This window comes from Callithrix jacchus, chromosome 11 (assembly GCF_049354715.1).
Source record: "Callithrix jacchus isolate 240 chromosome 11, calJac240_pri, whole genome shotgun sequence".
NCBI classification, from domain to species: domain Eukaryota; kingdom Metazoa; phylum Chordata; class Mammalia; order Primates; family Cebidae; genus Callithrix; species Callithrix jacchus.
The window spans coordinates 96065606-96092214 of NC_133512.1; the positions used below are offsets into that span (position 1 = coordinate 96065606).

At 40.7% G+C, this 26609-nt stretch overlaps 1 protein-coding gene across 50 annotated transcripts in view; it reads left to right on the top strand.

Annotated features, from left to right (window-relative positions):
* KMT2C (lysine methyltransferase 2C) overlaps positions 1 to 26609 on the top strand; it is a 300852-nt gene that overhangs the window by 269089 nt on the left and 5154 nt on the right. For 36 of the 50 annotated variants that reach the window (XM_078343416.1, XM_078343417.1, XM_035254316.3 and 33 more), the window contains 14 exons: positions 1919 to 3637; positions 6810 to 7022; positions 7985 to 8149; positions 11002 to 11143; positions 11287 to 11434; positions 12919 to 13097; positions 13208 to 13344; positions 14375 to 14624; positions 15750 to 15889; positions 16319 to 16426; positions 18193 to 19312; positions 20566 to 20702; positions 21895 to 22037; positions 22306 to 22474. In XM_078343416.1, the coding sequence (XP_078199542.1) occupies positions 1919 to 3637; positions 6810 to 7022; positions 7985 to 8149; positions 11002 to 11143; positions 11287 to 11434; positions 12919 to 13097; positions 13208 to 13344; positions 14375 to 14624; positions 15750 to 15889; positions 16319 to 16426; positions 18193 to 19312; positions 20566 to 20702; positions 21895 to 22037; positions 22306 to 22474 (4770 nt within the window). The remainder of the gene's footprint in view (positions 1 to 1918; positions 3638 to 6809; positions 7023 to 7984; positions 8150 to 11001; positions 11144 to 11286; positions 11435 to 12918; positions 13098 to 13207; positions 13345 to 14374; positions 14625 to 15749; positions 15890 to 16318; positions 16427 to 18192; positions 19313 to 20565; positions 20703 to 21894; positions 22038 to 22305; positions 22475 to 26609) is intronic. The other 14 variants (XM_009002794.6, XM_009002804.5, XM_009002802.6 and 11 more) reach the window with 12 other exon arrangements.

Sequence of the window (26609 nt, forward strand, 5' to 3'; positions counted from 1 at the left end):
AATCACTTGAACCAGGGAGTTGGAGGTGGTGGTGAGCTGAGATCAGACCACTGCACTCCAGCCTGCTAACAGAACGAGACTCTATCTCAAAAAAAAATTTGAGTATTCTCTATAATGAATACTCTAGGAAGCACTTGCACTTACATTGTCTTATCTGTAACTTTCTGAGGTTAATATTATCACCATTTTACAAACTGATTGATTGTAGAGATTATAAACACCGTACATGTGGCTGGGCGTGGTGGCTCATGCCTGTAATCCCAGCACTTTGGGAAGCCAAGGCAGATGGATCACCTGAGGCCAGGAGTTCAAGACCAGCCTGGCCAACATGGCGAAACCCCGTCTCTACTAAAAATACAAAAAATTAGCCAGGCATGTTGGCAGGTGCCTGTAATCCCAGCTGCCTGGGGGGCTGCAGGAGAATGGCTTGAACATGGGAGGCGGAGGCTGCAGCAAGCTGAGACTGTGCCATTGCACTCCAGCCTGGGCAACGAGAACAAAACTCTGTCTCAAAAAAAAAAAAAAAACCAACCAACCAAAAAACTATTGAACATGTTTTCTCAGAACTAACTATTAGATTAGGGATTTGGACTCAGGTATCTTAACTTCAAACCACAGCTGCCACAATAACATACCAACAATAAGGTGATTATAATTCCAGTTGTTTAAAAACTAGGATTATTCCAGAATGCAAGGTTTCTTTTCTTTTTAATCCACTCTGCCAAAGACCCAGTGTCATCATATCAAGATAAGCAGTTGATGGTCATGTTTAAATGACTTTTAATATAATAAAAGTATTATAAAATATCATGGGAAAGACATGGATGACCACTTTATGATCCCAGATACTGTAGTAGGTGCTTTCTGTACTTTCTTACGACTTCACCAACTGGTAATTTCTTACTTCTAACCAGTTAACTGGCCAGGAAGAATAAGGAAATAAGGTAGGAGTTACACAACTGTTGAAGAAGAGATCAAATACCATTATTTGCAGAAAATATTAGTCTACTTGGAGGACCTAAGAAAAAACATTGAAAAACGATTAGAACCCCTGGTTTAGTATATTAGCATAATAGTTATCTAAACATTGAATGATGTTGAAAAAGAAACACATCATTTAGCACTCCTCCTTTCCATAGCTTGTTGGAGGAAATGCTGTGGGCCTCTAGAACAGAGTGCATCTTGATCGATACTTGGTCTATAGTATTGAGCACATTGGAACACAAAGGTTTTTGGAATTAATTAATTAATTGATATTAGTCAGCCGTTGTAGTAAGAGATTGTTTACAAGCTATTCAAAATATTACCTCAAGAGCTTATATAGATTTCAAAAATTATAATTTGAGTATTACCCATTAGATTCAAAGTGTTATGCAAATCTAGTCTTTTTAATTTGGAGGAGGGGTTGTGATATTTGTGCTGATAATTCATCTTGTCTTAAAATGTTACACAATTTATATGTTTAAGAAATCAAATCAACATATTTAAATGGTTAAAGTTAAGTCTGTTATTCTAACATTGTGTATTAATATAATTTCTAGGACATTGAAATTAGCTGCTTCCTGTGAAACCTTTGTTTATTGTTTTATGTTTTTGATGTATAATATAAATAGTATAATGAGTTTCACCATGAGATTTCAATACTTGCTTTACAAAAATATTTTCAGTATTTCATATGTGAAGAGCTTTTACAGATACCTTTATAAAAATCCTGTTGTTAAAAGAGATTTGATAGTCTTTAGTTAAGGCTTATTAATTCAGTTTTTTTTGTGATTTTTGCACTTGCCCCAGGAATAGATTTGCTTCTACAGGACCAAACTGCCCTATCTATATAACCTCAACCAAAGTCATCAGCCAGTGTTTTAGTTCAATACCTATGCTATATGTAAATGAGCAATTATGCATTTTGTTATTCCAGATTCGTAAACAACAGAAAGAACATGCTGAATTGATTGAAGATTATCGGATCAAACAGCAGCAACAACAGCAGCAATGTGGGATGACCCCACCTACCCTCATGCCTGGTGTCCAGCCCCAGCCACCCCTAATTCCAGGTGCCACTCCACCCACCATGAGCCAGCCCGCCTTTCCCATGGTGCCACAGCAGCTTCAGCACCAGCAGCACACAGCAGTTATTTCTGGCCATACTAGCCCTGTTAGAATGCCCAGTTTACCTGGATGGCAACCCAGCAGTGCTTCTGCTCACCTTCCCCTCAATCCTCCTAGAATTCAGCCCCCAGTTGCCCAATTACCATTAAAAACATGTACATCAGCCCCAGGGACAGTGTCAAATGCAAATCCACAGAGTGGACCACCACCTCGGGTAGAATTTGATGACAACAATCCCTTTAGTGAAAGTTTTCAAGAACGGGAACGTAAGGAACGTTTACGAGAACAGCAAGAGAGACAACGAATCCAACTCATGCAAGAAGTAGATAGACAAAGAGCTTTGCAGCAGAGGATGGAAATGGAGCAGCATGGCATGGTGGGCTCTGAGATAAGTAGTAGTAGGACATCTGTGTCCCAGATTCCCTTCTACAGTTCTGACTTACCTTGTGATTTCATGCAGCCTCCAAGACCCCTTCAGCAGTCTCCCCAACACCAGCAGCAAATGGGGCAGGTTTTACAGCAGCAGAAGATGCAACAAGGATCAATTAATTCACCCTCCACTCAAACTTTCATGCAAACTAATGAGCGAAGGCAGGTAGGACCTCCTTCATTTGTTCCTGATTCGCCATCAATCCCTGTTGGAAGCCCAAATTTTTCTTCTGTTAAGCAGGGACATGGAAATCTTCCTGGGACCAGCTTCCAACAGTCCCCAGTGAGGCCTTCTTTTACACCTGCTTTACCAGCAGCACCTCCAGTAGCTAATAGCAGTCTCCCATGTGGCCAAGACCCTAGTATAACCCACGGACAGAGTTATCCGGGATCAGCCCAATCTCTCATTCAGTTGTATTCTGATATAATCCCAGAGGAAAAAGGGAAAAAGAAAAGAACAAGAAAAAAGAAAAAAGATGATGATGCAGAATCCACCAAGGCTCCATCAACTCCCCATTCAGATATAACTGCTCCACCAACTCCAAGCATCTCAGAAACTACCTCTACTCCTGCAGTGAGCACACCCAGTGAGCCTCTTCAACAGGCAGAGCAAGAGTTGGTGGAACCAGCGGGCCCATCCACTCCCAATATGGCAGCAGGCCAGCTGTGTACAGAATTAGAGAACAAACTGCCCAATAGTGATTTCTCACAGGCAACTCCTAATCAACAGACTTATGCAAATATAGAGGTAGATAGGCCATCCATGGAAACCCCTGCCAAAATAGAAGAGATAAAACTGGAAAAGGCTGAGACAGAGTCATGCCCGGGCCAAGAGGAGCCTACATTGGAGGAACAGAATGGTAGTAAGGTAGAAGGAAATGCTGTAGCCTGTGCTGTCTCCTCAGCACAGAGTCCTCCTCATTCTGCTGGGGCCACTGCTGCCAAAGGAGACTCAGGGAATGAACTTCTGAAACACTTGTTGAAAAATAAAAAGGCATCTTTTCTTTTGAATCAAAAACCTGAGGGCAGTATTTGTTCAGAAGATGACTGTACAAAGGATAATAAACTGGTTGAGAAGCAGAACCCAGCTGAAGGATTGGTAAGTGTAAATCATAAAAACAACTTTATTCTTTTGCTTTAAATTATACTTACAGCAGATTAGTGCCAACAACTACATTAATTTCCACACTATTTGATAACCTTTTTATTCCTAAGGACCATTTTTTGTCATTTCCACCTCTGTGAAACCCATGTTTTTACTTATATCTACACTATATTAAGTAATAATTTGTTTACTGTTTTTTAAAAAGCAAAGGTATGTATTGCATTTCATATAGCGTGATGTGTAGCAACTGGTTATTACCACACTGAGTTGACATAACTAAAGAAGTAAGTAAATGTCTGTGTACTTTATTGTAAATAAATGCATCATTTCCATTAACCTCTTTAAAATGTAGAGGATAGACCATGTACCTTTATTGATATACTTGGCACTCTTAGGGATACCATAATGGGAACCTATTGTGTTACAATGTTGTATTGATACTTAATGTAATGTTACATGTAGATACTATTTTATAGTTTTCCATGTATCAGTTTTCTGTCAGTTTAAGTTATTAACATTGAATTTGCTTTTTTTCCCCATTTATTTGAAGAGCTAACTTGTAAATATACCCTTACAAGAATCCTTCCCCTTTGCTTCAGTTAACTTCGTTAAGATATTTCCAAAACTCCAAAACTAGAGTTTCTGAGTCATGGGAATTGGTCTGCTTAATAGCTCTTGCCTGTGTATCTTTCAGAAAGTACAGTGCCATTACCGGGGCATTCATAAAGCTGTCACTAGACTGCTTCTCAAACTGGATTTTATTTTCATATTTTAATTAAGGGTGGAGTGATATATTTAGTTACCCAAATTTTCAATTTTAAGATTGTTAATGAAGCTCATCTTTTTACAAGTGTTGCTCTTTTTCTCATCTTTGATCATTCAGTAGAGATTGAATGTTGACCTGATCAATTTGTGTGGGTTTTGTAAGTTTTAGTGGTTATGCTTTTCCAGTTTCATTTGTCACCAGTAAATACAGCCAACTCTCCAGCACAGTCTCCACCCACTTTTCTCCAAGACATCTTATGCCCTGAGGAGTACTGAGTAACTTGCAGTTGTCCTTTTACCCTTCTGTGTATACCACCTGCCGCTGCTTCTCCCTGCTCTGCTCTCCCTTCTTATATATGTCTGGCCAATATATTTTTATCTTTTAAAATGCAGTTTTTGAATTATCTTTTTTTTGGATGCCTTTCTCACCTCTCCCAATCTCAAATATATGTTGATGCCCATGTTTTCACATAGCAGTTTCTGTTGTACCATTTAATATTATTTAAATAGCTCCTTGAACAATGCAGACTACATTTGGAGCATCTTTACATTAAAATTTGTGCTGTAAACAAAAAAACAAAACAAAAAAAATTGTGCTATATAAGAATGTTTAATAACATGGGGAACAACCACATGTGAAGTTTAAAAACTAGCCCCCCAAATTAAAGTGTGATTTGTTGTGATTTAAATATATATATATGTCAATTAAGAAATTCTTAGGTTCTTGACACTCAAAATGCAGTCCTTGGGGATCCCCAGAATCCACATTAGGTGGGAGCTTTGTAACACATGCAGAATCTCCTGCCACAGACCTGCTTCTCAGGATGTGTGATTTAACAAGATCCCCAGGTGATTCCTGTGCATCTGAAGGTGGAGAAGTACTGCTGTAGGCCTGCAATTCTCAAAACTGTAAAGTGTAAGGATCCACCAGGAGGGCTTGTTAAACCAAGATTGCTAGGCACTAGCCTCAGCATTTCTGATTCTGTAGGTCTGGGTGGAATCAGATAATCTGCATTTCTGAATTGGTCCTAGATGCTGCTGCCACCCTGGGGACTCCCCTTGAGAACCACAGAGCTAGCCTGGAGATGAGCAGTTTGAGCCTGCTTTCACCTCCCTTCATGAGCTAAGAATGGCTATAACATTTTTAAATGGTTGAAAACAATCTAAAGAAGAGTAGTGGCCGGGTGTGGTGGCCCACGCCTATAATCCAAGTACTTTGAAGGCCAAGGCGGGCGGATCACCTGAGGTCGGGAGTTCAAGACCAGCCTGACCAACATGGTGAAACCCCGTCTTTAAAAAAAAAAAAAGAGTAATATTTTGTGACACATAAAAAGTACACAAAATTCAAGTATGTCTGTGAATTTTGAAAGTTTTATTTGAACACAGTCAAGTTCATTTATTTATGAGTTGTTTATGGTTGCTTTTGAAGTACTCAGTGGCAGAGTTGAGTAGTTATGCCAGAGACTGTATGGCCTATAAAGGCCTACAGTATTTACCATCTGACCCTTTACATAAAAATGTTGTCATCCATGCTCTAAACTATTTAGAGTATAACTGGAAACTAACTTTCAGAACCCTCAAAGAGTCAATGCAGAATTTACTACGGTAAGTTCAGCTACTATAATTGTCTATAGCAAAGTATTTATGTTAAATTTAGAAATAATCGAGACTGAAAATATTCCTGTTTATTAAAGTATTGATAGGACTACCCTTAAAGGCCTTTTCAGGGCTTGACTTATTCTCACTTTGTAATGATAAAAATAAAGAAAAGGTTTATTTGTTATCATCTAGGTTCTCTCCCATTGACTTTTAAGTATGTGGGCATTTTTTTTAGTCAAATATGGTTGTGAACTAATTTGAAGAACTGGTGTTTTTTCTTTTTCTTGTTGTCTAGTGTTAGCTGTTCTCTCACCTAAGATGCATAGGCTATAAAGCTTTTCTGGACCCGGTGAATTATTTCAGTACACCTCATATTTCACTAGCTCCTAAGGAGAACCAAAAATAACTCCCCAAGATCACTATGCAGAGGCTCCTATAGCCATCTACAAGCATCTCATCTCCTTCCCTTCTGCAGTCAGTGAGCAGGACTAAGGGGCTCCCCAGCCCCAGGGAGGTTAGCAGGGGTGATGCTTTGCCAGAAAGGGCTCTGGCCTTACTTACTAGTTCTGCTCTTTGCCTAAGCTTTTCAGCTTACTGATTTTTATACTTGAGAATAATGTTTGAAGAAAAGTGTGGTATTTTCATAAAACAGCATTTGGCACCACTCTATCTTCCCTACTTACTTAATAACTTTTAGTGGCATGTTAGGATGATGAGTCATAGCTTGGCACTGAAGTAGCATGAACTAAAAACCAAATGTGCAAATTGTTCATTTGATTTTTAACCTTTCCAATTACATTAGCAAACTTTAGGGGCTCAAATGCAAGGTGGTTTTGGATGTGGCAACAACCAGCTGGCAAAAACAGATGGAGGAAGTGAAACCAAGAAACAGCGAAGCAAACGGACTCCGAGGACGGGTGAGAAAGCAGCACCTCGCTCAAAGAAAAGGAAAAAGGATGAAGAGGAGAAACAAGCTATGTACTCTAGCACTGACACGTTTACCCACTTGAAACAGGTGAGGGTGAGTCATTTGTAACAGCCCCTTTAAAAATGAAAGGAAGGATATAGGCTGGGGGCAGTGGCTCATGCCTATAATCCCAGTACTTTGGAAGGCCAAGGCAGGTGGATTACTTGAGGTATGAGTTCAAGACCAGCTTGCCAACATGGCAAAATCCCGTCTCTACTAAAAATACAAACATTTTCTGGGTGGGTGTGGTGACACACACCTATAATCCCAGCTACTTGGGAGGCTGAGGCACGAGAATTGCTTGAGCCTGGGAGGTGGAGGTTGCAGTGAGCTGAGATTACGCACTGCAGCCTGGGTGACACAGTGAGACTCTGTCTCAAAAAAAAAAAAAAAAAGTCAAGTCCCGAGAGATCAAATGCTTCTTCAACCGAATTCAACCAAAACTGTCTCTATTGTGATAGTTCCTAATTCAAGTTGAGAGCTAGCAGGATAAAAGATACCTGGACAAGGAATGTAATAGACTTTTTCCAAGCAAAATCACATCATATCCTATTGGCACCTGAAATTTATGGTAATACAGGTGGATTCATAGGTGATAGTCAAGGGTAGCCTCAGTAAAATACTGTCCCCAGTGCTTAATTGTGGCTCTGGATCCAAAGAAATGCACTGTAAATTCTGTTCCTTTTTGGTTGTTATAGAAGTGGGAGACAGCCACTAATAGTGCTGTTGGTGGTACCCAGCCTCAGTTTATGCCCCGGTTCTTGCTGAGCAAAGATAAGAAATATGTTTTTCTTGTTAGACGCCTGGCAGCGTCCATTTAGAACAAAGTTTATTTTTAAGTCTCAAAGGTCTGTAGTCTCTGTCACTTATTCCAGCATTTTGATACTTGAAAATTTTAAGTCTCATTTTTCTCAAGCCTTATTCAACAAAGTTGCTTCAGGTCTTAGCAAGTTGAGTTACACTGAGTTCTTTTTATCATGTACATTACTCTTAAATATGTTTTTTAATAGCAGCTCTCTCTGCTCCCTCTAATGGAACCAATCATTGGAGTGAACTTTGCGCACTTTCTTCCTTATGGCAGTGGCCAATTTAATAGTGGGAATCGACTTCTAGGAACTTTTGGCAGTGCCACCCTGGAAGGGGTTTCGGACTACTATTCTCAGTTGATCTACAAGGTATGTTTTTCTGCCAAGGTGTTGTCTTGCTTCATCTTTGGGTAACATGTCAGAATTGGTAGAGCTTGTCTTGTTTTTATACCTAGTTTACATCTGATCTTCCAAGTTTTATTAAAACTTCAGCTACAGGGTTAAAATTTTACCTGGTGAAGTATTTCTAGCACAGACATGTGAAGTTTTTTTTTTTTTTTTTTGAGATGGAGTTTTACTGCCCAGACTTGAGTGCAGTGGCACAATCTCAGCTCATTGCAACCTTTGCCTTCGAGTTTCAAGGGATTCTCCTGCCTCAGCCTCCTGAGTACTGGGATTACAGATGCCCACCACCATGCCTGACTAATTTTTTTATTTTTAGTAGAGACGGGATTTCACCATGTTGGCCAGGCTGGTCTCAAACTCCTCTCCTCATGATCCGCCTGCCTCAGCCTCCCAAAGTGCTGGGATTTGAAGTTTTTTTATAGCTAAGAATATAAATTGTGAGAAATACCTATTACATATTTTCATGGTAGAAGAAATCCTTATTTCCTTATAACCTTTATTAACTGTATAAAATGAATTTAAAATCACTGTAAATGGTGGGGATTTTTAAAAAAGTAATTAGTATTTTACTTTGAAAAATGAAATTAAACAATTTTAAATGTGTCTTATCTAATAATGTAAGTATTAATTGCAACTAATTCCAAGACTCTTAAAATCTTTTTTTTTTTTTTGAGACAGTGTCTCACTCTCCCATCCAGGCCAGAGTGTGGTGCAATCTCTGCCTCCCAAATTCAGGCAATTCTAGTACCTCAGTCTACCAAGTAGCTGGGACTATAGGTGTGCGCCACCACACCCTGCTACTTTTTGCATTTATTTTGTAGGGACAGGTTTTGCCATGTTGTCTCGGTTGGTCTCGAACTCCTGAGCTCAAGTTATCCTGCTGCCTCAGCCTCTCAAAGGGATTACAGGTGTGAGCCACTGTGCCAGCCCAATTCCTCGACTATGAAAATAATATCAAATGAAATCAAGTTTAACTTTTGGTATTTTTCTAACAGTTTTATGATAGCATAAGACATCTTCAGTTCACTTTTTACTTATGTAAAAAGATGATGGCCAGGCACAGTGACTCGCACCTGTAATCCCAGCACTTTGGGAGGCCGAAGTGGGTGGATCACCTGAGGTCAGGAGTTCGAGACCAGCCTGGCCAACATGGTGAAATCCTGCCTTTACTAAAAATACAAAAATTAGCAGGTGCCTATAAGCCTAGCTACTCAGAAGGCTGAGACAGGAGATTCACTTGAACCCGAGAGGTAGAGGTTACAGTGAGGCGAGATCGTACTGCTTCACTCCAGCCCGGGCAAAAGAGTGAAACTCTGTCTCAAAAGGAAAAAAACAAAGTAAAAAGATTATTTTTGCAGAAACATTTGAGAATAGCATCAGTTTTCCAGAGCCTCTCTTCTGACTTTACTATTAATTAATTCTCTTTTGATGCTTCATTTATTGTCCTTGTTAGTTTTTCAGTTAGAACTTCTCCTAGCTGGATGTGGTGGCTCACACCTGTAGCCCCAGCACTTTGGGAGGTTGAGGTGGGAGGATTGCTTGAGGACAGGAATTCAAGACCAGCCTGGGCAACACAGTGAGATTTTGTCTTTACAAAAAGATTTGAAAACTGGGTGGGTGTGGTGGCCCATGCCTGTAGTTCCAGTTACTTGGGAGGCCTAGGCGGGATATTCACTTGAGCGCAGGAGGTCAAGGCTGCAGTGAGGATGATTACACCATTGCTCTTCAGCTTGGGAGACAGAGCATGACTCTGTCTCCAAAAAACATCCCCCAAAACAAAAAACCTATCTTAACTCTTGTAAGTGTCTTTTCTTCTGGAGTAAGCTGTTGTCCAACATTACTTTATCATCCTCATGAAATTCTTTATCTTTGCAAAATTTGTAATTCCACCTTGCACTTGATTCGCATAGCGTTATTGGTAGATTCCAACAGTCTTCAAATGACAAATTGGTGTTAACTGTTAAGCTGGGAGAGATATCTGAAGAGGAACTACATTAATGATTTGGTTACTTTAGTAAAGTTGCTTCTTCTAAAGGTCTTAGTCCAGATTCTGTTATCTCAGATGTGAGTTATATTACAAGTTTAAGACCACAGGTTCTTAAGTTTTTCATAGAACTAGGGCATATTGTAATGAGAAGGGAAAGGGATTTTTGGTAATTTTTTGCAACTTATTGATTGCATTTTAATGTTACCCTTGGGCCAGGCATGGTGGCTCACACCTGTTATCCCAACACTTTGGGAGGCTGAGGTGGGCATATCACCTGAGGTCAGGAGTTCGAGATCAGCCTGACCAATGTGGTGTAACCCTGTCTCTACTAAAAATACAGAAAAAGTTAGCCAGGCATGGTGGTATGTCCCTATAGTCCCAGCTACTCGGGAGGCTGAGCAGGGGAATTGCTTGAACCCGGGAGGCGAAGGTTGCAGTGCGCCAAAATCACGCCATTGCACCCCAGCCTGGACAACAGAGCGAGACTCCATCTCAAAAATAGTTACCCTTCATTAGCTATGACCATGAAACTTGAAGACCTGCATAAATAAAATCAGGTATAAAGGAAATGAGCTTCTTAATTCAAAGCTCAAGTGGGCAAGCTGGGTAAAGTAAGCAAGTTACTATGTCCATAAAATCACGAGTATTTGTTCCACTAAGAAGTCTCCTGGCCTTGCATATATTATTTTTCTTGGTGTGCAAGATAACATCTTGATCACATTTCTGTAGCCTTGCTTCTATGTGCAAAAAATTCACAGAGCTAAGTTTTAGCAAGGTCATTGCATATTTGCTCAGTAGCATATAATTTAAATTTTTTGGTCTCCTGCAGCAGAATAATTTAAGTAATCCTCCAACACCCCCTGCCTCTCTTCCTCCTACACCACCTCCTATGGCTTGTCAGAAGATGGCCAATGGTTTTGCAACAACTGAAGAACTTGCTGGAAAAACTGGAGTGTTAGTGAGCCATGAAGGTAGGATTATAGCCTCCAAATTTCACACCTTGGAGAAGTGTGCCTTTGCCAGTTGTGTGTTGTGAAATGGCAATAGAATTGTAAAGTTCTACCCATTTGTCAGTGTTGACTAAATATATGGTTTTGTGTTTTTGCTTTTTCAGTTACCAAAACTCTAGGACCTAAACCATTTCAGCTGCCATTCAGACCCCAGGACGACTTGTTGGCCCGAGCTCTTGCTCAGGGCCCCAAGACAGTTGATGTGCCAGCCTCCCTCCCAACACCACCTCATAACAATCAGGAAGAATTAAGGTACAGGTTATTTTTTTCTCAAATAATTCTTGGTTATTTCATTTTTAAAAAAATGTGTGTATGTGGTATACTATCTGTAGGAATAGCATGCAAAAACATTTAAGGAAAAAAATTTAGTGAATAATCTTCAGGATTTAAAGTTTAAAAGACTATTTCCATTAAATATAATTAGTTTGCATTTTTTAGGCTTACATGATACAGAGAGTTAAACGGCAATAATCTAATAGACATTAAGGCAATGAAAAATCTCCATGCAACATATTTCAGAGATCATTGTCCTTTAAAGGCTATTAATGTGATTTACTGAGTTTATTGATGTTTGTAGATGTCTAAAATGAAAGAGCAGAAGTTGCAGGTATCAGAGAATGCTATGGTGGAAGAGAGTTTAAGAACTGTTCTGTTTGGGGTTTAACCTGTTTGTGTCCGTTCTTTAATTGCAAGATTCTGATTGGGGAGAATCAAATTCCCTTAGTAGATAATCGCTACCCAACTCATTAGATCCAGAGGGTTCTTAGAACTTCATCAAATAATTATCTTTTCCTTGGAAAATCTGCCAACTACCCTCTATTTTTTGAGAAATTTATTTAATCTAAGTCCCTTACTTTATTAATGTGGAGAATAATCTGTCCAGATTCAGGATCCAGGTCCCCTTTCTACTGTACCTCACTACTAGAAATTTCTACATTTGTTAAGCAGCATCCTGAGTGTGTGTGTGTGTGGTGACCTGAGGCAGGTATCTGCTGCATCCCTGGATTTCACAGGACTCTGGCTGAAAGCCTTTCTTGGGTCTCCTGCATGACAGCAACTTCTCTGCGTGAGGAGTGGGAGACAGCAGATCCAGAGGGTTGTCTCGGACTCTTAGTCTGAGACCTCACAATTGCCCTAGTAGACTCGAACTTGAACTCAACAAGAGGGACTGGTCTTTTGTTTTTCTTACCTTACTTTATCATTTAAGAAAAATAAGGGCCAATGAAGTCAATGGCCAACTGTTCTCCATCTCCAGCTATTGTGAAGAGCAGCAGTAGGACAGCTATTTTCCCGGTCAGGTGTATGCAGGCGTGGCCATTGCATGTGTGCTTGGGCTCTTTATCTTTTCAAAGTTTTCCTCTTTTATTCTTAAATCCAACCAGCGGCTCTTAGCTTTTCAAGCTACGGGAGTGCTGCCCTAGGCTTAGCAATCTGGGATTTGGAAAAGATGCTTTCATGCTTTCTATGTTGTGTGCTAATCAGAACATCTTCCTCTTTGGCAGGTCTTTAAACCTTGGTGCTGAAGCTGTGGTTAGAAGGAAACATACTGTTTAAATTATTTTGTAACTCAACATTGTTCTTGTATTTGTTTCCTAATGTGGCTCTGAGCTTTTGTGTAGGTGCTGCATAGAATATCCTTTCAGCTGTACTCATAAATGTCAGCGGGGTTGGTACAGGAAGCCCCCAGTGATGTGCACACTTTGATGTGTGCATGTGTGTTGTTTTTTTCTTTTCAGGATTCAGGATCACTGTGGTGATCGAGATACTCCTGATAGTTTTGTTCCCTCATCCTCTCCTGAGAGTGTGGTTGGGGTAGAAGTGAGCAGGTATCCAGATCTGTCATTGGTCAAGGAAGAGCCTCCAGAACCGGTGCCATCTCCCATCATTCCAATTCTTCCTAGCACTGCTGGGAAAAGTAAGAAAAACACCAACCTTTATGATTTCCCTTTACACTATGCCAATTTACCAGTGTAAGTATTTTGATTTTGAAAAGCCATTAACATTTTTTTCCCTCTCTTTTGTAAGGTTCAGAATCAAGAAGGAATGACATCAAAACTGAGCCAGGCACTTTATACTTTGCATCACCTTTTGGTTCTTCCCCAAATGGTCCCAGATCAGGTCTTATATCTGTAGCAATTACTCTGCATCCTACAGCTGCTGAGGTAAAAGATTAAATGACTTCTTCATGTTAAACAATATGTCCCCAATTTTAAAAGGTGGGTCAGTTGTCTACCATGAAACACACAACAGGATCACTGAGGACAAAGCATCAGAGAGCGGGGCTTATGCTCACTGTAGACTTCTCAGAGTGCCATTGTTTGTCATTGAATTGGGCTCAGCCTACGTCAAGTAAAAAGGGAAGTTAGAGCTCACATTTTCTTATTAAAGGATGTATACTTTCGAGAACTCTTGTTTTTTAATAGAGACACAGTCTCACTCTGTTGCCCAGGCTGGAGTGCAGTGGCACAATCATAGCTTGCTGCAGCCTCAAACTTCTGGGCTCAAGTAACCCTTCTGCTTTAGCCTCCTCAGTAGCTGTGACTATAGGTATAAGCCATCATGTCCATCTCAGAGAAAAACTTTTTTTATAACTGTTAACAGTGAAGAAAATTAAGCAAAGGAAAATAAGTTTATCAACAATAACAGTTTAGCAGAAGCAATAGAAATGTTCTTCAGGCAGCGTCTGCTTGTATCAAACACTAGTAATTTGATGAGGATTTAATTTTTTTACTCTGAATTCTGTGAAGACATTTCATTAGAGGCAAAAATTAAAGTCCAGTGATGTGATATTTTGGTTATCAACAAAATACAGCAATAGCAAGACCTTTGTCTGTTCTTATGGGTTGTGTCACATTTGGCCAGAGCTGGACAGAAGCCCTTGAAAGTAAGCTGACCACCCGTCGGAACTGACAGGGCCTGACAGATGTTACAGTATCTAAAATAGTTTAATGTGTTCCTAGATATTTAATGTTAATTGGAATCCCATTATGAGGATTCCTATTTTTAAAAGTTTTTTTGGATATTGGTTCTTTAGAGCTAATTTTTTTCCTGAGACTCATTAAGTCTAAATGTGTTGGATGTTTTTGGAATCTATGTGTCATGCAAAGAGCATTTATCCTAAGTGTATCTTTTTGTTCAGTGGTTCACTTTTGCCTTCTGGGTGAATAATACAGCATTTGCATTTGGTTTTAGAACATTAGCAGTGTTGTGGCTGCATTTTCCGACCTTCTTCACGTCCGAATCCCTAACAGCTATGAGGTTAGCAATGCTCCAGACGTCCCATCCATGGGTTTGGTCAGTAGCCACAGAATCAACCCGGGTTTGGAGTATCGACAGCATTTACTTCTTCGTGGGCCTCCGCCAGGATCTGCAAACCCTCCCAGATTAGTGAGCTCTTACCGGCTGAAGCAGCCTAATATACCATTTTCTCCAACAAGCAATGGTGAGCTAGTGAGCTTTTTGTTAACCCCAGATCCATTCCTGATTCAAAAGTTAAGCTTACTCGTTGAGATACTGATTTAACTTTTAGCAATGGTCAGGTAACATGCTGGTGTATAGTACTTGGTGAACTCAGCATGTGTGGGTGTTCTGTTTTCTGTGGTGTGATTTGACCTTTAGCGCTTTGGCCTGTGTATTCTGTCATGCTGTCACCAGGGGCTTTGTGAGTGCCAGCCATCTGCACAGGCTGCCAAAGAAGCCTGTGATGTGCTTGCTCTTGAGCAGCTTTTCGTCTTCCTTGTTTCCCAACCCCCAGCCCACTGTGCCTGGGCCACCTGGTGCAGATGGGGCTGGCGACCTGACATGGGTTCTGTTTCCCATTCTCCTCCACTTTCCATCCTTACCTCCCTCTTGTTTCACCTCTGCACCAGCTCTACAGGGCCCTTCTTTTCCCACAGAGATGTTCATGCCTCCCATCTCTGAAAATGGAATAACATCCTTAGACCAACCTTGATGGTGTTCCCTTCCTGCCTCGCTGGCAGTCTTACGAGCGCGCTCAGTCCAGGCCCCAGCTTCCTCCTCTTGGCTTCTAGCTGATTCTGTCACTTTTTCCCTGCGCCTTTTTGCCTTCACACTGCACCTGAATGATGCTTTCTAATTCCTGAGTCCTTATTGACCTTCTTATCCTTGGCCTTGGCTCTTTCCTAATTTCTGACTCTGCAAGTCACACTTATTTAAGACTCTTATGCATAGATTGTTGTATCTTTCATAAAATGTTTTTTTTACCATCTTAACCCGCAAGCAAAACTAATACCTATTTCCCCATCTGGCTCACTTTGCACTTAGACTGAATAGGAATGTCTCTTGGTGACTTAGTTTTATTAGATTCTTCTTTCATGCTAGTGTTGTTTTCCCAGTTGTTTGAGAATAGGCATGTTTCTTTATTTCTGCCCTAGTGTCAGATAATCAACTCTGTAACCATTGCTTAGAAGATAAAATTTTTTATTAAAGAATGATGTAAAGTTAATGAACCCATGTTGTAATAAGTTAATATTGCATAATTTTTCACCATGTGCCACCTTGTGTCATCAGTCAGTGTTAATTACTAACAAAAGTTGATTGCCTTTAGGTCTTTCTGGATATAAGGATTCTAGTCATGGTATTGCAGAAAGTGCAGCACTCAGACCCCAGTGGTGTTGTCATTGTAAAGTGGTTATTCTTGGAAGTGGTGTGCGGAAATCTTTCAAAGATCTGACCCTTTTGAACAAGGTACTTTGCTATTCCTTTGATGACCCCACCTCCTACCTCCAGTGAAATGTCCTTCGCAGTGTCTCTTCCAGCATCAGAGAGAGACTCCAATTATGGTGGTATGATGGGACACATGTTCCTGGTGGTGGCACGAGCATATATTAGACGTGCTTGGGCTGAACACCAAAGAGTTACAACAGGCTATTAAATGGAATATTATGAGGACTACATGTTTTTAAACAGAGTGAACTATGGACCACATAGTTTGGTTTTGTACACTTATTTTCTCCCTAGCTAAATTATCGCATGCTAAATATTGGGATGTGGTTTCCTTTCTACTTTTAAGATAAAGAACCACTGTCACTTTTGAATATAGCATAAAAACAATGTATACATCTTGTTTTTATTTTGACTTGTTGAGATTCCCACACATTTCTCTTTGCTTTTCAGGATTCCCGAGAAAGCACCAAGAGGGTAGAGAAGGACATTGTCTTTTGTAGTAATAACTGCTTTATTCTTTATTCATCAACTGCGCAAGCAAAAAACTCAGAAAACAAGGTAAGATTAGGACAGTGTCAGCTGGTAATAATGCATAACAAGTGACTTCTCTGTTCTGTGCGTATGGGAGTGAATGAACATGTGTGTCCCTGCCTTCATGGAGCTCTGTGCAGGAAATCCAGAGCAGATGCTGACCCTACAGAGGAGGAGAGGGTGTAGGGAGCCTTGAGCCATGCTGCCCTTTCAACTTAGTTATTTGACAAATGTGGGCAGAGTTAAGTTATGTTTTAAAAGTTTGGTAAATAGAACACTAATATTAAAGTCTTCAATTTTACCAGTTTAATTGTAAATATCTTTTTTTTTTTTTTTTTGAGAAGGAGTCTCACTCTGTTGCCAGCCTGGAGTGCAATTGCGCATCTTGGCATACTGCAGCCTCCGCTTCTTGGGCTTAAGTAATTCTCCTGCCTCAGCTTCCCGAGTAGCTGGGATTACAGGCATGCACCACCACACCTGGCTAATTTTTGTATTTGTAGTAGAGAGGCATTTCACCATGTTGGCCAGGCTGGTCTCTATCCTGACCTCAGGTGATCTGCCCACCTCAGCCTCCCAAAGTGCTGGGATTACAGGGTGAGCCACTGTGCCTGGCTATAAATATCTTAATATTTTTAAATTATTTGTATTGCTCTTACCCCAATAGGAAAACCTGTTCAAAGATAAAATTTAAGACTATTTGTGCATCATAAGAGAAGATATTTTGCTCACACTATGGTGAAACAGGTCCACTTTACTTAATTTTATGTAATTTGAGTGTATCCAGTTGAATAGTTGATACAAATAAATGACAAGTTTGCAATCATGTTTTGAAGGAAGTTTTTCCTGTATAGTCATTCCTCCATCCAGGTTACTGCTCTAGTAATGTCTTTCACAGAAGAACATTTTGAAGACTTATTTTTAACAGGTAGTTGCCTGTAGTATGCCTGTAATAAAATCCAAGCTATATGACAAATAAATGTAGACTTTAAAATGTATCAGCCTAAATGCAAGACGGAGGTTTTTAGCACCCCCCCCCCCCACCCCCCGCCTCGATAGTTTAGGTCAAGGTGCAATTCCTGCCTGATTTGGCACGAGGCATGTCTTTTTTTAGGTACCTCGTTAGGATGGGCGCATGTGCCAAGAAAGCAGCCTGTGGGTGTTTATTAGTTTATGATGCTGTATGCCATCAAGTAAAGAAGCTACTGCAGATTCCTTATCAGCTCAACTCTTTGAGCAGCTGGGTCAGAGCTGAGAAGCCTCAGAGAAAAGTTAATACGATTTATTTGTTGACAGGGGCTCCTTCCCTTTCTCTGACATTTATACCAGTTCATTAAGCCTGAGATTAACAGATGTGAATTTCAGAGTGGAAATAAGCTCTCAAGAAAAGATGTTGCAGCATTCTTACTTGGTTAAACAAAAAGCACTGTTTCATTGTACAAATTAAATTAGCTCTCTGACAGCACTTTTTTCCCCCTTTTCTTTCTGGCTTTAATATAGTTAGAAAGGGGACTATCCCAGAAAGTTGAAGAGCAGAATATTCTCCAGTATTATGGCTTTGTGGAAGAGGCATGGAAAGGATGCAGCACAGCTGCCATCCCCAGCTTTCTCTTTCTGTGCACCTTAGTGCATGGTTGGCTTCTGTGGTGCATGAGCCCCCAGCACTCACTGCTGGCCCGTCCTGTGCCCCTCACGTCACACATCCTCTTAAATCATATTGCTCAGCTTCTTGTCTTAACAAGAATTGCTTTTCGGGCTTGAGAATTTTTTTTTCATGATTTCTTTCTGTTACTCAGGAATCCATTCCTTCATTGCCACAATCACCAATGAGAGAGACACCTTCCAAAGCGTTTCATCAGTACAGCAACAACATCTCCACTTTGGATGTGCACTGTCTCCCACAGCTCCAGGAGAAAGCTTCTCCCCCTGCCTCACCGCCCATTGCGTTCCCTCCTGCTTTTGAAGCAGCCAAAGTGGAGGCCAAGCCAGATGAGCTTAAGGTAACAGTCAAGCTAAAGCCTCGGCTAAGAACTGTCCATGGTGGGTTTGAAGATTGCAGGCCACTAAATAAAAAATGGAGAGGAATGAAATGGAAGAAGTGGAGCATTCATATTGTCATCCCTAAGGGGACATTTAAACCACCTTGTGAGGATGAAATAGATGAATTTCTAAAGAAATTGGGCAGTTCCCTTAAACCTGATCCTGTGCCCAAAGACTATCGGAAATGTTGCTTTTGTCATGAGGAAGGTGATGGATTGACAGATGGACCAGCAAGGCTACTCAACCTTGACTTGGATCTGTGGGTCCACTTGAACTGCGCTCTGTGGTCCACAGAGGTCTATGAGACTCAGGCTGGTGCCTTAATAAATGTGGAGCTAGCTCTGAGGAGAGGCCTACAAATGAAATGTGTCTTCTGTCACAAGACAGGTGCCACTAGTGGATGCCACAGATTTCGATGCACCAACATTTATCACTTTACCTGCGCCATTAAAGCACAATGCATGTTTTTTAAGGACAAAACTATGCTTTGCCCCATGCACAAACCAAAGGGAATTCACGAGCAAGAACTAAGTTACTTTGCAGTCTTCAGGAGGGTCTATGTTCAGCGCGATGAGGTGCGACAGATTGCTAGCATCGTGCAGCGAGGTGAACGGGACCATACCTTTCGCGTGGGAAGCCTCATCTTCCACACAATCGGTCAGCTGCTTCCACAGCAGATGCAAGCATTCCATTCTCCTAAGGCACTCTTCCCTGTGGGCTATGAAGCCAGCCGGCTGTACTGGAGCACGCGCTATGCCAACAGGCGTTGCCGCTACCTGTGCTCCATCGAGGAGAAGGACGGGCACCCAGTGTTCGTCATCAGGATTGTGGAACAAGGCCATGAAGACCTGGTCCTAAGTGACGTATCACCTAAAGGTAACATCTGCCATTCACGTGCTGTGCAGAGCTACATACTCTGATGTCAGGCTAATGAACATGTTTTGTCAATATTTCCATGTTTGTCTCATGTTCATTTCAGATTTTACGTTTTTTTTTCATTTACAAATGCAGATCTTTGTGTTCTCGCACCTTACTCTCTCTGCTATACAGTTTTCTAAGCACTTTCATAGAGTCAATATGTATTTGAACATAAGAGTTGGTAAAGTAAATCTGAGGTTGATTTGCTGATTTGTAGATAAAGGTTGCCTGTCATTTGCATCCCCCTCCTGCAGCGCTTTTTTTTTTTTTTTTTTTGAGACGGAGTTTCTCTCTTGTTGCCTAGGCTAGAGTACATGGTACAATGGTGTGATCTCAGCTTACTGCAGCGTCCACCTCCCAGGTTCAAGCATTTCTCCTGCCTCAGCCTCCCAAGTAGCTGAGATTACAGGCATGTGCTGCCATACCTGGCTAATTTTTGTATTTTTAGTAGAGATGGGGTTTTGCCATGTTGGCCAGGCTGGTCTCGAACTCCTGACCTCAGGCGATTCACTGTCCTTGGCCTCCCAAAGTGTTGGGATTACAGGTGTAAGCCACTGCACCCAGTGGGGACACCTTTTTCTTAATGTCAGTTTCTAGAAGGCAGGAATGACATCCAAAGCATACTGTATATATTGTCTTGTCTTAGGAGCATCAGATATTACTTAAGTTTAAGATGGAAATTAAACACTTAGTTTGGACATCTATGGTTAAGTCTAGATTGTCACTTCTGTTTATGTAGAAAGTACACAAACAAAAGTATGTGGAGCCTCTTTCTTAAGTTTAGCACTTTTTAAAAAAAGTCTGAAAATACTTTAAAAGATAATTCCAAAGAAAATACCAATTTAACATTTTAATTTAAATCTGAGGGGAAAGAAACATACCTATAGACATTACCCTTTAGACTAATGATTTTAAAATCTGGTATGTTATACAGCCAGTATGAAAGTAAATGAACTGTTCACATGAGTTTCAGTTATATTAATTTTTTTCACTTTAATGTCTTTAATCTATTATTTTCCCCAAAATTGCTGCCATTTAATAAACACGTTCATTAGATTTATTAGATTATTACCCAAAACAGATTTATTAGGTTATTACCCAAAAAGATTTATTTGGAAATTAGTAAATCCTTGTGAGTGGTTATTCTTCATTTTGCTGTTTTTATACTATATTCTATTTCCCATAAAAATTATGTTTTTGTCCCTATGTAGGTGTCTGGGATAAGATTTTGGAGCCTGTGGCATGTGTGAGAAAAAAGTCTGAAATGCTCCAGCTTTTCCCGGCATATTTAAAAGGAGAGGATCTGTTTGGCCTGACGGTCTCTGCAGTAGCACGCATAGCAGAATCAGTGAGTGTCTTGGTCAGGCTTTGAGATTGGAATTGCTTTCCTAATTCAGTGTGACCGCTTGAACACATACTGTAACATTCATGGCACTCTTCAGAAAGTGACTTGGCCAGTGGATTGACCTGTTTCTCTTAGCAGAAACAAGGCACTGGTGATGAATCGGGAGAGCTCAGTGTGTGTTAGTATTTACCCAATGAGGTGGTTCTGTTCCAGGCTGGAGGCAAGCAGGGGTGCAGGACACCAGGCTTGTCACATCTTCTGGGTGTGCTGGATGGCTGAGGACACACTCCTCTTCCCTTTTTCTGACACCTGGGTGTTTACGGCCCCTCTCCTGCCCTCTTCCTAGGGTTAAGTCACTAGAGGGCAGCAGCACTTACATCCTCTCTGACACCTCTTTGCTTAAAAGATTATAGCCTGTTTGGCACTGAGTCTAATTGAACCATATCTACAAAATTGTTTTAGAAAATTGTGTGATTCTAAGGTATTGTTTCAAGAATAAAAGCATCATTAGTGTGTTTTCTTTGGAGAAGCAGGGGAAACCCCAAAAGCCACTGAGTAATGTGCCTGGTTGTTTTCTTTGGAATAGCCTTGCCTAAATGAAACTTTACTTTGTATGATTATAGAGAAATACATTTCAAAAGCAATGTATTCCAGAAAAAACCTTTATCGTGTAAATTATGAGGAAACCTAGAGTTAACACCTGCGCCCTATGTTCTCAGGACATGGAGAGTGGAGTCAAATTGAAAGAAGTGAGAAATGATCAAGAAAGAAATCGTAAATGATTTGTAACTATTCTTAATTGTAAAATTCCAGACAGGCATATAAAAGTTGGCATTAATCCGGGTGAAAGAACTAAATGCAGATTACTGTGTGCCCTGTGTGAGTGTTGGAATAGTTAGGCCCTGAAGTCACACACGTGTGGGCACAGGGTACATTGATCGGCCAGTATTGGTTGCATGGGCTAATCTTTTTCTTCAAGGAGCACTTGGCAGGGTTTACCTGTTTGGCTTTGAAACTGAATTTGCGTACTCATATTTAGCAGGCTGATTGTGTTAACGTTAAGTTAAAAGACCATTTCATTATCAGGGAGAATGTCGATGAGTTATTTCTGTTGTGGGCCATCTTTTGACCAGCTGAGGTTGTCTGTAGTCTCCATCATGTGGGTTGACTTTGTGTCTACTTTGTTTCTTTTCAGCTACCTGGGGTTGAGGCATGTGAAAACTATAACTTCCGATACGGACGAAATCCTCTCATGGAACTTCCTCTTGCCATTAACCCCACAGGTTGTGCCCGTTCTGAACCTAAAATGAGTGCCCATGTCAAGAGGTTTGTGTTAAGGTATTTTGTTTTAACTTCACATAGTACAGCCCAGGGTTTCTAGGCCTATTAGTGGTTTCTTGTGCTTGATTTGTCTGCTGCTTACAAACCCTGCTGTCTGGCTGTGTATGTGTCCAACTACATAAGAGAACTCGCCGTGTGTCTCTGCTAGGCAGCTTTCCATGTGTGTTTCTGTCAGTAAGAATTTGAATTGACCTGGTTTTGGGCATTACTCGGGATGTCTTCAGTTTCCCTTTTATTTTTCCTGTTGATATGCCATTGTCTGCAGGCCTCACACCTTAAACAGCACCAGCACCTCAAAGTCATTTCAGAGCACAGTCACTGGAGAACTGAACGCACCTTACAGTAAACAGTTTGTTCACTCCAAGTCGTCGCAGTACCGGAAGATGAAGACTGAATGGAAATCCAATGTGTATCTAGCCCGGTCTCGGATTCAGGTGAAGAAATACTTTGTGTACAGGAAGTAGAGAGACAGTGTGGAGTCTAGGAATCTGAAGCTATTGATGTCCAGTGTGTGAAAATGATTTCACATGGCTGCAGGATAGAAACACGTTTTCAAAATCCTATCAAATCCTGTCCCTTTATAACACTAGGGATTTAATATGTAGTCTTGGAACTTAGTGATTGGCTTCCCCAAATGGAAAGCAGACCAGTGGTATCCACGATCTTTGCATCTTGTTGACGCTCCTGGGAGGCAGGTAGTGTTGTGTTTTACACACACTGGATTTGTGGAGCTGCTCAGTAGAGCTGTTGCAGGCATTTGAGAGAAATACAAATGAAAATATTTTCAAAAGTTACACCATTTCAAAAAAAAAAAAAAAAAAAAGGTACACCAGTCTCGGCAGTTACCTTATATTTTCGAAGCCACCGTTTCATGAAATCATTGCACCTTTTTTGGTAGACTGTGGACTGTCTTACAAGTAAGTCTGTGTATAGGCTAAGCGTTGAAACTTACATCTGTACATTTACATTTACATTCCATACTTGCCGAGCTGCAGACTCAAATATCCAGATGCCTATTTAGCATTTTTCTCCTTGGATGTCCCACAGTGGAATTACAAAGCTCTTACCTTGTCAAACTTGTCCAGCTCCTAAACCCGGCCATCCTGCAGGCCCATTGCATTACTGAGTGACATCACCGTTGGTGTACGTTGGCCTCAGCACCTCCAATTAAATATAAAGCGTCATCAAGTTATGTTTTCTCCTAAAAATTCTCTCACATCCACTCAGGTTCCCAGCCCTATCTTAATCCACATCTCACTTGCCTGTACCACTGCAGGCCTGGCTGTCTCCTCCCATCCATTCCTTCTCAGCAGCCAGCGAAATTTCTTTACAGTCAAAATTGGATCAGCATTCCTTTGTACTCATTCAGATTCTTGTTTCTGTGTCACAGTCCTTTTACTCCTCACTGTAAGTTTGTAGGATCTTTACTGATATTTGGACATTTCGCGGAACTACGACTCAGTGAAGGTCTTTTTATTGATTGCTTTCCTCCCTTGATAAGTCTTTTCAACCTGGAACATCAAGCCCATCCTTCTGAGAAATGTGTTTTGTTTTAATTCTTTTGCAAGTTCTGCCCCTCTGTTTCCTCTATGTTCGCACCTATAGACCCTTGAGATTCAGGATCTCAAAATGTGGACCTGGGACGAGAAGCCGCAGCATCACCTGGGGAGGTTGTTTTGACATGCAGGCTTAGGGGTGTCAGCCCAGCCTTACTGAATCCAGCTCTGGTGGCAGGGCCCCCCTGGATGATTCTCATGTGTGCCAGAGAATAATTTTGTTCTTACAGCCTTCCTGTGCTTCTGGTTTCCTTGTCTCTCTGTTCTTTCTGAGACTTCCTTTACTTTCTGCTAACCTTTCTTACCCATTTTTAAAGAGCTCTTTCTGCTCTTGATCTTTTTGTTTGATACTTTTTTTACATTATGGGTAGGGTATCTTTCTTTTCTCTCTGCTGTTGCCCCCCTCTCTGTTGAGCCTCTCTCGGATTCTATAGGTGAATTAGTGCTCTGCCTCTACTCCCCCAGTTGTAGCTTTCTTCTGTTAAGTCAATTACTTTCTCATTTTAAGTAGTCCATTCACTCATACCCATTTGTGTTCTTGAGGAACGTGCTTTTACTGTGATTTTAGTGGTTGTCTTAACTGTGTCCAACCTGACATCTTTAACCTGAAGCATTTTTGAGAGCTCTAGTTTCTGTCTCTTATTTCATTCTGCTAACCTTCCATCTGCCCACCTCCCTGGAGATCCCATGGATGCTCTAATATGTATCCTGTTTTTCTGTGCCAATTTATTAGAAATGTATACACTTTTATGTACATATATAAAAAAAGAATCATGTTATATTTCCTTTTCTCCATCTTCCTTTTCTCTGTAATACTCAGAGGTCCCTCTAGATCAAGTGACATAGCTTCATTTCATTCTCTAATGGCTCTGTGATGTTCCATAGTGTCGATGAACTGCAGTTGAACCAATATACTACTGTGAGCCTTTATTTTGTTTATAATCTTTCTCATAACGAACAGTGTTGCTATATCTTGTACAGATACTACCATGAATTAATAGTTTCACTCCTGTGGGATATATTCCCAGAAGCACAGTTTTTGCGTAAAAGCATGTGTACTTTACATTTAGATAGATATTGCCAGTTTCCTAAAAAGGCTGTCATTGCACACTTCTTCCTACAGAATGTGAGACTGTTTTTTTGTTTCCCATTTGTAGTCAGTGTTACTATGTTTTTGTTTTTTTGGTCTGATAAATATAGTCTGATGTAGTTACCTTAATTGAATGTCTGCCATTTGGATTTGCTCTCTTGAGAATTGTATAGTCATATCCTTTGTCCATTTTTCAATTTGTAGCAATTTATACCATTCAAAATGTTCTCCTATAAAATATCCTTTGCTTACCAGCAAGGGTGGCATCTTTTTTCTTGTAAAAGTTAATATTTATCTAGACAAACATACATAATTTTCTATTGCATTTGGTCTTGGTCAAGACCATAGATTATATATGTATTCTAGAGTTTTTTCTTGCATAAAATTTAAAAAATATAATTTCATTTTTTTCCATTGGATAACCAGTTGTTAAAGGACCATTTAGAGGTAACCCACTCATACTGAACTGACTTTTTTCTTCTTTTTTTGAGATAGGGTCTCACTGTATCACCCAGGCAGGAGTGCAGTGGTGCAATCTCAGCTCACTGCCGATTTGCTTTCCCAGGCTTAGGCAATCCTCTTACCTCAGCCTCCTGAGTAGCCAGGGCTAAAGGTGCATGCCACAACACTTGGCTAATTTTTTAAAAATATTTTTTGTAGAGATGGGGTTTTGCCATGTTGTCAGGGCTGGTCTTAAACTCTTGAACTCAAGCATTCCACCTGCCTTAGCTTCCCAAAGTGCTGGGATTACAGACATGAGCCCCTGCACCTGGCCTGAATTTTTTTTCTTCTTTTAATCCCATGAGATCTAGACTATAATCTGAATTTTAATTCCAGTTGCTGCTATGTGTTAAATTTTCATATATGCAGGTATCTATTTCTCTTTTTTGAGCTAGAGTCTCTCTCTGTTGCCCAGGCTGGCGTGCAGTTGTGTGATCTTGGCTCACTGCACCCTCTGCCTCCTGGGTTAAAGCGATTCTCGTGCTTCAGCCTCAGCAGTAGCTGGGATTACAGGCATGTGCCACCATGCCCGGCTAATTTTTGTATTTTTAGTAGAGACAGGGTTTCACCATGTTGGCCAGGCAGGTCTTGAACTCCTGACCTCAAGTGATCCGCCCGCCTTGGCCTCCCAAAGTGCTGGGATTACAGGTGTGAGCCACTGCGCCCGGCCTATTTGGAATCTCTTCATTTCCACTGATCTTGTTTGTTCCCAAACCACACTGTATTGATCTCCATCCCGACTTTGGTGTGTTCTGGTTCATTCACTTGTGAGTTGTGTCTGGAGTAGAGCACGTAATTAAAGATGTTTTTTTCAGAGAAGTCATTTCAGATACTGCAGTCTCTAACATGGGCCCTTCCCACCGTGTGCTTCCAGACAGTGCTTGATGAAGATGTAGCTGGGGCAGCACATGGTCCTCCTAGTAATTCTGACTAGAATGCAATTGATTTTTGCATTCTAGAATTCAGTCAATTCTAGAATTGCGTTCTAGTCTAGTACTTCTGATTCAGTTTCATCTAGTCTATTACATCTTTTCTAGTATTTTTGCATTTAATTGCCAGAATTCTAGTACAAATTAAGTGCAAAAAAACAAAATTGGGACAGGAAAATACAACTGTTAATGGCACTAGCCCATATTTTTTTAGTATGTTTCTCCACAAGTAGTGCTACAACCTGAAAGAGTGCAGCTAGCAGGCCACTGGCATGGGGTCACAAGCTGCCCACTGAGAGCTGCATCTGTTTCGGCCAGTTCAGACTTCTTTCCCAGCCTCAGAATTCGGGATTAGTGAAAAATTTGCCTTCCCCAAGAGCTTCATTGTTTCCAGCGTTCCTGATATTTACAGCAGAGTGACGTTTCCTATGTCTGCTCTTTGCTCTGGCTCCTGGGAAACTCAAAGCCAAGTCTGAACCTTGTTTACAGTATC